Source organism: Myotis brandtii, unplaced genomic scaffold, assembly GCF_000412655.1.
Source record: "Myotis brandtii unplaced genomic scaffold, ASM41265v1 scaffold225, whole genome shotgun sequence".
NCBI classification, from domain to species: domain Eukaryota; kingdom Metazoa; phylum Chordata; class Mammalia; order Chiroptera; family Vespertilionidae; genus Myotis; species Myotis brandtii.
In genome coordinates, this window is record NW_005358435.1 from 4,259,821 (window position 1) to 4,272,841 (window position 13,021).

Below are 13,021 nucleotides of genomic sequence, written 5' to 3' on the forward strand. Positions count from 1 at the left end.
GCCGCCCGCCGTCCCCGCTTGGCCGCCAGCAGCGCAGCGAAAGCGTCTCCACGTCGGGTAACTAGGCCATCCCATCCCATCCTGACCCTGTTCCCTCGGGTTTGGGCCGCGCAGGAGTAATGCAACATCAGCCCACCCCCAGATCCTAGATCCAAGGGAGGTCGGGACCCCAGATCACCGCGGGGTCCAGGGGAGGCGCATCCCCGCACCCGCACCCCCACTTGCCTCTTCCTAAGTCCCTGCCTATCCTCGGATTCTGGTGAGTACCACTACCCGCCGGTTTTGGGCCGATCCTGGGGGTCTGGAGTACCCAGCACTGGTCTGGCTCTGCCGAGGGCCTTTCCCCTCCGCCCCGCGCGAATTTCGACCCTGGGAACCGCGTAGGTCGGGAAGGCTTGAGCCTGTCTTACCACCAGCAACACAGAACGCGGTAACCCGTGGGTGCTCACGCCTTTGCAGAATTGATTGAATGATTGACGGGTCCGTGAAGAGCACCTCGCTTCTCTCCTGGCGCCGCCCCTCCTCCTCCCTACTCTTGAGAAAGGAAGCAACCTCGTCAATTTCATTGTAGTTAGGCTTAGCACTTTGTTCTGAGGCCACCTATTTCCTCAAAGACATCGATGCGGATTATAGGGAAAGAGAAGGAAGCAATAACATTCTTTAAAGGACAAGGGCCTAGAAACAGACGTTTAGGGAAACGTTTAGGGTGTTAGGGAAAATTACACAAGAAAAGGTGGACTCAGAGGAACTATGCAGTATAATCTAGAGCTGAGCATCCAGGCAGCCAAGGCAAAAAGGGTACACTGGGTCTCCACTGATAAAAGGAAGGCAGTAGGCAAGTGAGCTTTTACTCAACTCCAAAAGGACTTTATTTCATGAGTCTATAAAATAAAATGAACCCTCAATTAGGCCCCCCCCCCAAAAAAATGCAGAAACCACCTACATAGGATGGGATCTTTCTCTGTGGGCACTGATAAAATGCAAAGCAAAATGCAACTAAATCTTAGTCTGTGAGGGAATTTCTGGAAGATCAAGAGCAATGCTACCCAATAGAAATATGTGTCTGAGAGTGTGAAGAAAATGTCTCTTTTTAAAAAGATTTTTTATTGATATTTTAGAGAGAGAGGAAGGGAGAGGGTTATGTAGAGCAAAACATCAATTGGCTGCCTCCTGCACGCCCCCTACTGGGCCCGGAGGGTCCAGCCTGAGTCCACAGCCCAGGTATGTGCCCTGATTGGGAATCAAACCAGCAACTGTTCAGTGCACGTACAACACCCAACCAACTGATCCAGACATTAAAAAGGAAAAATAAATAGGTGGAATGAATTTAAATACTATATTATATTTAATCCAATACATATAGAATGACATTTACATATAATGAATCTAAAAATCATTAATATTTTACTTTTGGGGTAGTAAGTCTTCTAAATCAACAGAATATGTTACATTTACAGCAGGTCTCAGTTTGGGCCAGTCACATTTCATATGTTCAATGATGTGTGTGTAAGGGTACCTGATTGGACAGCATGGGCATTATAATCTAAGCATACAGTTTTCTGGTGAGCTAATTGATGTTGGTGCAAAACTAATATTATTTTTCCTTTAATTTATTTTTCATACTTTGAGGCAAAAATGCCTTTTAACAATGAATCTGACAATAGTTTGATATTCTAACCTTCCTTTTTATACGGATCTTTTAATAAAAAGGCTATCAAAAGATAAAGCATAGTAGAGTTCTTAATATTTTTTCAAGTGCACCTAAGAATCATCAAGCATATTTGTCAAGAATGAGTTTCTGGACCCCACATCCAGAGATTCAGAACTGATACAGCAGGGCAAGGAGTGCAGTTTTTAAAATATAAAATAAAATATAACATTTTAAAATATAAATATGTTTATTGATTTCAGAGAGGAAGGGAGAGGGAGAAAGATATAGAAACATCAATGATGAGAGAGAAGCATTGATTGGCTGCCTCCTGCACTCCCCCTACTGGGGATGAAGCCTGCAACCCAGGCATGTGCCCTTGACTAGAATCGAACCTGGAACCCTTCAGTCCGCAGGCCCACGCTCTATCCACTGAGCCAAACCTGCTGGGGCAGGAGTGCAGTTTTGATAAGACTTCTGATGTCACAAACTTCAGCCCTCCTTTGAGAAATGTTGGTGTGCTGATTAAGATAAGGAACTTGGAAGCAGAAGGAAATGGATGAATTTGAGAGCTGAGTGGGGATAGAAAATTCGATTAGCTTTGGCTTCACACAGTCTGGGGTTTGAATCCCAACTTCACCATTTAGTACCTGTGTGATCATGGACAGATGACTTAATCTCTCTGTGCCTCCGTTTCCTCATCTGTAGGAATAGGATACTAATAGCAGCTACCTCGGAGTTCTCTAATTTTATGAAGAAGAATTGCAATAATGCATGAACAATGCTGGATGGTAGTGAGTGCTAAAAATGCTAGCTTGTATTAAGCTAAATATTACTCACATTTTTCAACAAGTTCATAGGTTTAATCCTCGTATTAAAATTCAGAAAATAAAGTGAAGAATATGCTCACCTTTAAAGTCCCCTCTTTCTCGTTATGCCAACAGATGAGGAAAGCCTACCTGGAAACAGGAGTGACCTGAAGGTGTCCCCAAACCCTGGCAAGAGGAAGAAGAGGCGGCACAGGTACAGGGCCAGGCCATCCTCTCTGACCCTTTCCCCGGGACACACAGCATCTGAGAGTGGGTGGTCCTGCATTACAGAAGGCCCATTGGGCTCCAGGTCGGCAGTGGGAAGGGTACAGTAACCATTTAGGAACATAATTTTGCAAATCCCAGGAGGCTGCAGGACAATCTTTGCAGCATTTAAAAGACACAATTTTGTGGGCCTTTAAAATGGGTCTTCTTAGAATGAGTTGATGAATACATTGAGGAGGGGAAAAAAATGCTGAAGAACTCTTTCTTATTTGAACCAAACTTTCCAAAGGTTAATCATTCAGAAGTGGGGTATTCAGTTATTATGAGGTGGCCTTTTGGGGTGTGGACGATGGGGGAGGTAGGCACAGGGTCCCTGCGCTGGGAAGCCTTGCATCCTCCTTTGGCCATGTGCCCCATGTCCTCTGGGCCTCCCTGCAGGACTGTCTTCACTACCCAGCAGCTGGAAGAGCTGGAAAAGGCGTTCAGCGAGGCACACTACCCTGACGTGTATGCCCGGGAAATGCTGGCCATGAAGACTGAGCTCCCTGAAGACCGAATACAGGTTTCTGGGGTTCCCTTCTCCTTCCCAAAGACACCGTAGAGAGCATGTTAACTTCACAGCCAGTGTGACCCACAGCCACCTCCAAACAGCCAAACACACATTCCCCCACACAGGCAAACTGAGGGCCACTCAGCCGCAGGCACCATAGTGCTAGAGCCTTCCTTGTGTTTATGTAAGAGGATATCCTACATGCCTTTTTCCCCTTTTATTAAGTCACTAGAGGCCCGTTGCACGAAGATTCATGCAATAGGCCTTCCTTCCCTGGCTGCCAGCATTGGTTTTCCTCCGGCACCTGGGACCCAGGCCTTTGGTCCGGCCGCAGCCCCTTTCTTCAGTCTTCAGTCATCTTCAGCCTTCGCTCCTCGCCTGCATATGCAAATTAACCGCCACCTTTGTTGGGTTAATTTGCATACTCATCCTGATTGGCTGGTGGGCGTAGTGAAATGACACCAATTTGCATGTTTCTCTTTTATTAGTGTAGATTCTTTAAAATCACAATGCTGTGTGCTGCAACTAGAAACGATATAAAGATATATCAATAAAAGGAAGTGACCATCCAACCCTATTAAACCTCAAAGAAACCAATATAAGTAGCCTGATGTGGCCTTTCTGGCCATTGCCTCCATGGCATATATATCTGGCCCTGAACAATGTATACACTCACATACATGTAGACTTTTGTCTTGTTTTTACAAAAAGGTATCATATTATACAACTCTGCCTCTTTGCTTGACAACACATCTTGGACATTTGTCCAGGTCAGAAGATTTGCCACAAACTACTCTTTTTTAACAGCTAAACAATATTCCATCCTATTCCTTTATTAGGATAACAGTTTTCTATGAGAAATATCACCAGCAACCCAACATACATTTGTCCAGGTCAGAAGATATGCCACAAACTACTCTTTTTAATAGCTAAATAATATTTCATCCTATTCCTTTATTAGGCTAACAGTTTTCTATGAGAAATATCACCAGCAACCCAACAACCTGAGATTAGAATGGGCCATTCATTGACTGAGTGACCTCTTTCCAAACCATGAGAAAAACCAGAAAACATTATAGTTGACTCCTTCGCACTATGTGGGGAAGAATACTTTAATTTTGTTTTTGTCAACTCTATGGAAAACTTCAGTGGAAAGTGGTCACACATTACCCCACAATGAGTCCCTGTGAGTTTTGAGTGAACAGTGGGCACAGTTACTGAAAGGTCTTGGGTCTTATGAGCTCCCCGAGTTGGCCCATTTAAGAACTCCCCACTCAGAGACACCTCCAAGCGCCCTAGTCACAGTGTGTCCTGCCTCATACCAGGTCTGGTTTCAAAATCGGAGGGCCAAGTGGCGGAAGCAGGAGAAGCGCTGGGGCGGCAGCAGCGTGATGGCCGAGTATGGGCTCTACGGGGCCATGGTGCGACACTGCATCCCTTTGCCCGACTCTGTCCTCAACTCCGCCGAGGACAGCCTGGCCGGTTTCTGTGCGCCCTGGCTCCTAGGTAAGGAAGAAGCTGAGAGAGAGGAAATTCAGTGGGGAAGGAAGCTCACCCCTCTGAGCTTATAGGACCAGGGGTTGAGTGGGTGGGTGGGGGGTACCTACTGGCATCTGCTGGTCCATGGCCATACAAGAAACTGGACCCAGTGCTGCCAGACCTTCTGACTTTTTGAGAGAAGTTGGAAGTCTGGCTTTTGATGTATAATCTCCTGATTTTAAAATGTTGTGAACAATTTTCAAAATAAAATTTTAAAAGTCCCTATGTCATCTAAATGAGGCAACTTTGCTGGCTGCATCTGGCTGGCACACACCAGCTTCCAACCCCCACCAGTGGGAGTTACCTACGTGACTCTCCTGAGGAGCCAGAGAGAGTTACTGACAAGGGCAATTCTAATGGGACTTAGAGAAAAAGATCATAGGAGAAATTAATTGCTGACTTTAAAGATATCTGTTTTTCCCCCCTTTTCCTATTTTTGCAAGGGATGCATAAGTACTGACAAGGGCAATTCTAACGGGACTTAGAGAAAAAGATCATAAGAGAAATTAATTGCTGACTTTAAAGATATCTGTTTTCCCCCCTTTTCCTATTTTTGCAAGGGATGCATAAAAAATCCACAGGGGTGATAAGGAAACCTGGAAATGAAGAAAAGCTGGCTGGATTCTGGGGCCCTGACCACCTCAAGGAAGGTTCTAGTCCAAGTCAGGCAAGATCCCAGAGCGTCGTCAATGCAGCCAGTCCTGAGAGTAACTTGGAAGATGTTGCCATTGATCTCTCCAGCTCCACATGGCAGGAAACCAAGACGGTGCACCAGGGGGCCAATGCTCAAGATTCAGACAGGCTCCAGCCTAGGAAGGTGGGAGCCTTCTGAGGCCCACAGGTCCCACCCTCAAAGGTTGGACATTCTTCACTTTGGCTTTTTCAAAAAACAGAAGTTGTCCAGGACAAATCATCTCAGTTGGGTTTCCTGCTAGTGTCAGGATAAAATTCAATGCCATTTGTTTTAAGAAGACGAATGGGTGACTTGGGAAAAACTCTGTTTTGCTCTAGAGTGGAAATACTCCTTAAAGGCACTTGAACCAGTTAATGTGGTATAAACATTTTATTGTCTTCTGTAGAACTTGAGGAGGGAAGATTTTCATTCAAACAGCATTTTCACTGCTGGGCATCATTTGAGATTTGGTTCAATTAATGGGTTAGGTCTGATATCCTCACTCTGAACTCAAAAATATAAAATTACTTAACCTCCAGAGAATCAGATGTCTTCATAGATAGTGAAGACCCCATGCAGACATATGAATGAGTTATATTACCTTTATCTTGAACTTGACTTCAGACAGTTCGATTTTCTCACCAGGCAATAATTTTGCATTCTCCTGAGTTTCATTTGATATGCTATGTGTGTTGGAGTTCGTAAAAAACAAAAAAACAAAGCATGATTTCCCCTTTCTTTTGGAAATAACATGGACCATATCTAAATAATTGTTGATTATTTATAAACAGTGTTTTAAGATCAGACCAGGTTCCTTGGTCTTTTAAAATTTATGTTGGAAAGCACTTTAGTGACTTCGATTTCATGAATATTTCCTTTCCTGTATTCCCTTTGCCACTTATTTATTATGTAAAAATAAACATTGTGTAGTATGCTTGCCTGTCAAGGTGCTCCTTGTATTACACACTTGCATGTCTCCATATTATTGCTGATCCCCTGACAAGCCATCCCTCCCATTCCCTTTTAATCTGGGAATCGCTAAAGCAGTGGTTCTCAACCTTCTGGCCCTTTAAATACAGTTCCTCATGTTGTGACCCAAACATAAAATTATTTTCGTTGCTACTTCATAACTGTAATGTTGCTACTGTTATGAATCATAATGTAAATATATGATATGCAGGATGGTCTTAGGCGCCCCCTCGTTCGACCGCCAAAGGGGTCGTGACCCACAGGTTGAGAACCGCTGCTCGAAAGCATTTCATTCTTCAGGCTGCAGCACTCATCATGTGTTGCTTTGTAAACTCCTGAGGCAGTGGCTGTGTCTTATTCACCTGTTAAGAGTCGAATCCAGAGAAAGCTGAGGGGGAAATGCAGAGCTTCCCAAAGAAGGCAGAGCCCAAAAGGAACGTGCAAGCACTACTTGCAAGGGTTTCCTCTGGAAATCGGTGCAGTCATCTGTCAGGTGGGGCCTGGTTCTCCCATCTCTCTAGGTGAGAAAACAAGGACTCCCTTCCATTGGCCTACGTCCATACTATTGTGAAAACGAAATGTCACCTGTCCTTACTGTAAAACAGAAAATGAGATTATGCAGTATTTGTCTTTCTGTCTGACTTACTTCATTAGCATAAGGCCCTCAAAGTCCATCCATATTGTTGCAAATGACAAGATTTCCTTTTTTTCTCATGGCTGAATAACATTCAGTTGTGTGTGGATCTAATTCTTTGTTCTCACTGAGTGGTATATAGCTGATTAACCCTAGAGCAGTGGTTCTCAACCTTCCTAATGCCGAGACCTTTAATACAGTTCCTCGTGTTGTGGTGACCCCCAATCATAAAATTATTTTCGTTGCTACTTCATAACTGTAATTTTGCTACTGTTATGAGTCGTAATGTAAATATCTGATATGCAGGATGTATTTTCATTGTTACAAATTGAACATAATTAAAGCATAGTGATTAATCACAAAAACAATATGTAATTATATATGTGTTTTCTGATGGTCTTAGGCGACCCCTGTGAAAGGGTCGTTCGACCCCTAAAGGGGTCGAGACCCACAGGTTGAGAACCGCTGCCCTAGAGGAATGTATCCAGGAAGCTATATCTTGTAGTTTAGGAGAATGAATTGTGAATAACTCCAAATGAGGACTTGTCCATATTGGGTTTGGTTGGTCTTGCAGGGACCCTGATTTCCAGATTTTAAAGTATACTCAGTTCCCTGGATCATATGGGTGTAGCTAGTATTATGGTATGAGTAAAATCAAATTAGCATATTTATTTGTGTTGTTACCTTTCCTAGCTGAATAATATGTTTAACAGCCTGTGTTATAAATGGGTCCGGGTATCCTAAAATTTGAGAGGAACCCAAAAAGGGCCTATAATACATAAGTTTAAAATGATTTACTTTAATCATTCCTTTGGGCACTGCCCTGATTTGGGTCAGGGCAATTGGTGGTTATTTAAGCCAGGTCTCATGGGTTTCCTGGCAGGGTTTGGCCAAGGTCCTTTTGAGTATTTTATTACATCACTAGAGGCCCGATGCACGAAAATTTGTGCAAGAGTAGGCGTTCTTTCCCCCGGCTGCTGGCACCAGCTTCCCTTCGGCACCCGGGACCTGGGCTTCCCTCCTCCGGCTGCAGGCAGGCACCCGGGACCCCAGCTGGCTCCCCCCAGGCCACCCACAGGCACCTGGGACCCGGGCTGGCTTCCTTCGGCCCCGGCTTCGTCAGGAAGGACATCCAGAATAACGTCCGGAAGACGTCCAGTCTAATTAGCATAGTACCCTTTCATTATTATAGAATATTCCATTTTTCCTGAGGACTGTGGGCTCCATGAAGAATATAAGACTCACTTCATTTGGAGAGCTTGTGCTACTCCCTTTCTTAGGGCCAGTGTGAAAGCCAGATCATTGTCACTTTGAAAGGCCCTGGGGGAGTCCAAACCTAGGTATTATTTCCTTAAGGTGACTTTACAACTTTTTGCTCCTTCCAGTTCAGCATTTGAATGCCTGAACCTATCCAGTAGAGGTATTTACTAACACCAATAAGTATTTAAATCCTTTTCCTGGACATTCTGCAAAGTCTACCTGTCCATCTTCTCTAGGTAACATTCCTTGGGACTGGACTGCCTGACTTAAAGGTGATAATGGAGGTCTGGTACATGCATTGTCCTTTGGCGCAGCTAGCCACGACACCATTAATGACTGTTCTCATGCTTGGGGCCACTGTTACTCAAACCATGTATAGAGTGCTTCCTTTCCATAATGCGTGAAATCATGGGCTTCTTTTACTATTTTCCAAGCTCGTCCTTGAGGAACAAAACCTTACTATGTTCATTTATCCACCCCTTACATGTAGGAGTCTCCTTAAACCTCTTTCAACACAGTTATGACCTGAGGCTTCAAAGGAGGTTGGCAATGAAGTAGCAAGATAGAAGGTGTGACAACTTTTTATTTTTACTTTTGTTAATTATCACCCAAGGATATTTTTCTATTTATTTTAGATAGAGTGGAAGGAAGGGAGGGAGGAAGAGTGGAGGGGGAGGGAGAGAGAGAAACATTGATGTGAGAGAGACACATTGATTGGCTGCTTTGACCAGGGCCTGGGATCAAACCTGCAACCCAGGTACATGCCCTTGACCGGGAATCAAACCCGTGACTCTTTGGTGCACAGGCCGATGCTCTAACCACTTAGCACACCGGCCAGGGCAGTGTGACAACTTTTTAAAAAAATTCTTTATTGTTTAAATTGTTACGTATATTATTACATGTCTCCTTTTTCCCCCATTGACCTCTCCCTGGCCACCCCACCCCCAGCACATGCCCTCACCTCCCTAATGTCTGTGTCCATTGGTTATGCTTATATGCAAGCATACAAGTCCTTTAGTTGATCTTACCTCTTCCCCCTCCCCTGCTTGCTCTCTGATGTTTGGTGATCTGTTGGATGCTTCTCTGTCTCTGGATCTATTTTTGTTCATCAGTTTATGTTGCTCATTATATTCCACAAATGAGTGAGATCATGTGATATTTATCTCTCTTCAACTGGCTTATTTCGCTTAGCATAATGCTCTCCATGCCCATCCATGCTGTTGCGAATGGTAAGAGTTCTTTCTTTTTTACAGCAGCAAAGTATTCCATTATGTAGATGTACCATAGGTTTTTAATCCACTCATCTGCTGATGGGCACTTAGGCTGTTTCCAAAAATCTTAGCTTGTAAATTGTGCTGCTATGAACATAGGGATGCATATGTCCTTTCTGATTAGTGTTTCTGATTTCTTGAGATATATTCCTAGAAGTGGGATTACGGGTCAAATTATTGGGAGTAGATTACTGGGAGTTCCATTTTAAATTTTTGAGGAGACTCCGTACTGTTTTCCACAGTTGCTGTACCAGTCTGTATTCCCACCAGCAGTGCACAAGGGTTCCTTTTTTAGCACATCCTCACCAGCACTTGTCATTTGTTGATTTGTTGATGATAGCCATTCTGACAGGTGTGAGATGGTATCTCATTGTCGTTTTGATTTGCATCTCTTGGATGATTAGTGACTTTGAGCATGTTTTCATATGTCTCTTGGCCTTCTGTATGTCCACTTTAGAAAAATGTCTATTTAAGTCCTTTGCACATTTTTTCATTGGATTGCTTATCTTCCTTTTGTTAAGATGTATGAGTTCCCTCTAAATGTTGGAGATTAGGCCTTTATCAGAGATAACATTGGCAAACATATTCTCCCATGCAGTGGGCTTCCTTGTTGTTTTGTTGATGCTTTCTTTTGCTTTGAAAAAGCTTTTTATTTTGATGTAGTTCCATTTGTTTATTTTCTCCTTAGTTTCTCTTGCCCTAGGAGCTGTATTGGTGAAGATATTGCTATAACATATGTGTGATATTTTGCTGTCTATGGATTCTTCTAAGATTTTTATGGTTTCCCATCTTATGTTTAAGTCCTTTATCCATTTTGAGTTTATTTTTGGGTATGGTGTAAGTTGGTGATATAGTTTCATTTTTTTGCATGCATCTGTCCAATTTTCCCTACATCATTTATTGAAGAGACTATCTTGAATCCATTGTATGCTCTTGCCTCTTTTGTCAAATATTAATCGAACATAATGGCTTGGGTTGGTTTCTGGGTTCTCTGTTCTGTTCCATTGGCCTATATGTCCGTTCTTGTGTGCCAGTACCAGGGAGTTTTGAGAACAGTGGCTTTGTAATATAGCTTGATATCTGGTATTGTGATCCCTCCAACTTTGTTCTTCTTCCTCAAGATTGCTGCGGCTATTCAGGGTCTTTTTTTATTCCCCAACAACTTTTTATAGTGATGCTAGAATTATCCAACAACATGGTATTGAATCATTCTCCCTCCTGTTAGCCAATTATTTCCCTTGGTTTCAAGGACCACACCTGGAAAACTGATGAATATTCTGCTGAGACCTTCTCCTAGAGCACCCCCTAGGATTCAGGCCTTTAGAAAACAGATAAGAACCCTCATAACAAAGGACTTAGCAGGACCTTAGATGGGAACTTTACTTTTTTTCTCCTAAACTCTATGGGTCTCCACCAGACTTGCAACCAGGGAAGCAGTGGGCGGCAGCAGCTTGTCCTGGCCTAATCCCTTAAACCTGTCTCCAAGGCCCGTTTTCTTCAACTTTTCAGTGAACTGAAAGCAGCCCGGCCTTGGCCCACTTCTATCACTGTGACTTTTACTTCTCAGTGAGTCCACGCAGCTCCGCATGGCTCACTTCTTTCCTATAACATTTCTAGAGAGCCAAAGTGGCACTGCTAGCTCTCTCCTGTTGCTTCTTCTATCCTAGGCCCTTCCTTGTTTCACTGTCCCCAGCTTCACTAAACATACTCTCATCTTGTGAACTTTCCTGCATGAAGTCAAGAACCCATACACTGCAGGCTGGCCTGAGGCACACCCGCTCCTGTCCTGGTCCCTTTCCAGTGACACAGTTACATGTCCCGGCTCCTCTCAGCCCTCTGGCTTCTGGACTCCTAGAGAAGATGGGCCGAGAAGGCCTCCCCAAGGCTTGTTCCCCATGTCCCAGGCAGGTGGGAATGTGAGACAGAGGATAGGCCCAGGATGCCTGGCTTAACAGCTTGGCTCACACGCCATTATTCAGAACCAATCTGTTTAAAAGAAGATTCTGGGTAGCGTGGCCTCCCTGTGCCTGTCCACCTTCCAGCTCACATCTTAGTGATGCAGTATTCTGTTCCTAAACTTCCATGGCTGCCTCTGGCTATGGGAAAACAATGGGCTGCTCCATCTTGCTGCATCCACAGTAGGGTAAGTGCCCAGGTCAGCCCATTCCACTGCCAGTTAGCAGATGTCCAAAGCCATAGAGCCTGTGCCCAGGCTGAGTAGGGGTCACTCCTCAAAGAGAGGGCAGAGCTTAGAAGTGCCTCAACCCCCAGCTACCCCAGAGCTTTGGAGGAGAAAGAGAGAGCTAATAGGCTGTTCCCCAAAGAAGCTGAGGTCTCATGAGTCTTCATGACTAGATTGGGCTCTGACAGAAGGGAATTCATGACTGTGCACCTTCTCACAGTCAGTGATCTCAAAACCATCCTTCAGGTACAGAACACCACCTCCACACAGTGATGTCAGACCTCAGGTGATCTGCTCATCTCAAGGCTACTGGGCAGTTGTCTACTGTTTGAGTAATACTTTAACAGGTTGTCTATACATTGCCCTCTGACTTTTCCTTATGTCTAAATCGCTGGACTAAGATGGTCAAAAATTTCTGTGGGTATAGTTCTCTGGTCTTTCAGGACCTGATGGAGTAGGGCCATGAAACATATTCCTTTATCCTTGGGAATCAGTACTTCTATTTTTTCTTGATTTAAATATATAGTAGCCCCCAAGTTACTTAGTAGGTCCTTCCTAAGAAGTAAACTGGACCCTAGGGTACATAGAGGATTGAGTGTGACAGCTGTGTTGATTCTCTTTCGTAGGTGTCTGGCTCTCCTGACACCCCTTTAATATAATATTCTCTCTTAGAGACCGGGGCCCAATGGGTAGTACAAACAGAATAAGTGGCTCCAGTAACTAATAGAAATTAAATGTTCTCCTCTTCTATATTCAGAGTAACCCAGGGCTTTTCATGGGGGTTAAAATGTTACCTTTCAGAGCCAAAAGGGGAGCCCCCTAGGCCTGTCAGTCCTTATCTTCTATGGAGTAACTGCAAAGAATTAGGAGCTTCCCATTCCCTCTTTCTCTAAGGACAGTTGGGGCACTCTCTTGCAATATGAACATTGGTCAGGCTCCTGCCTTGCTGTATGCCTTTGGCTGGTCCCGTGGTGGGGGCTGGGGTTACTCACCCAAGGTGGTCTTCCATCTGTCATCCCCAACTTTCCTGAAGCCTGGAGGGTGACAGCCAGAAAAGTGGCTTTTTTTTTCTTTTTCTTTTTAAACAAAAGAAATCCTTTAATGAACGCAAAGTGACACTTGACTATGGTGGAAGCATTTAGCTGGTAGAAAAGTGAAGTCATTTCAAGGGATTTTTGGAAGGTTGTTTCCATTGCTGGCAAAGGCACATATTCGAATAGATTTTGGGTGTGGGCATATTTTCGAAAAGAGCCTACAATAG

The 13,021-nt window shown here is 44.1% G+C and overlaps 1 protein-coding gene across 1 annotated transcript; it reads left to right on the top strand.

Annotated features, from left to right (window-relative positions):
* Positions 1 to 5: 5 nt before the first annotated feature.
* Positions 6 to 6,243, top strand: VSX1 (visual system homeobox 1; the record flags this gene model as incomplete). Its single annotated transcript, XM_005866233.2, has 5 exons — positions 6 to 57; positions 2,593 to 2,671; positions 3,121 to 3,244; positions 4,558 to 4,738; positions 5,332 to 6,243. Coding segments are annotated over 5 exons (708 nt in total), but the record flags the coding sequence as incomplete, so codon positions are not given.
* Positions 6,244 to 13,021: the final 6,778 nt, after the last annotated feature.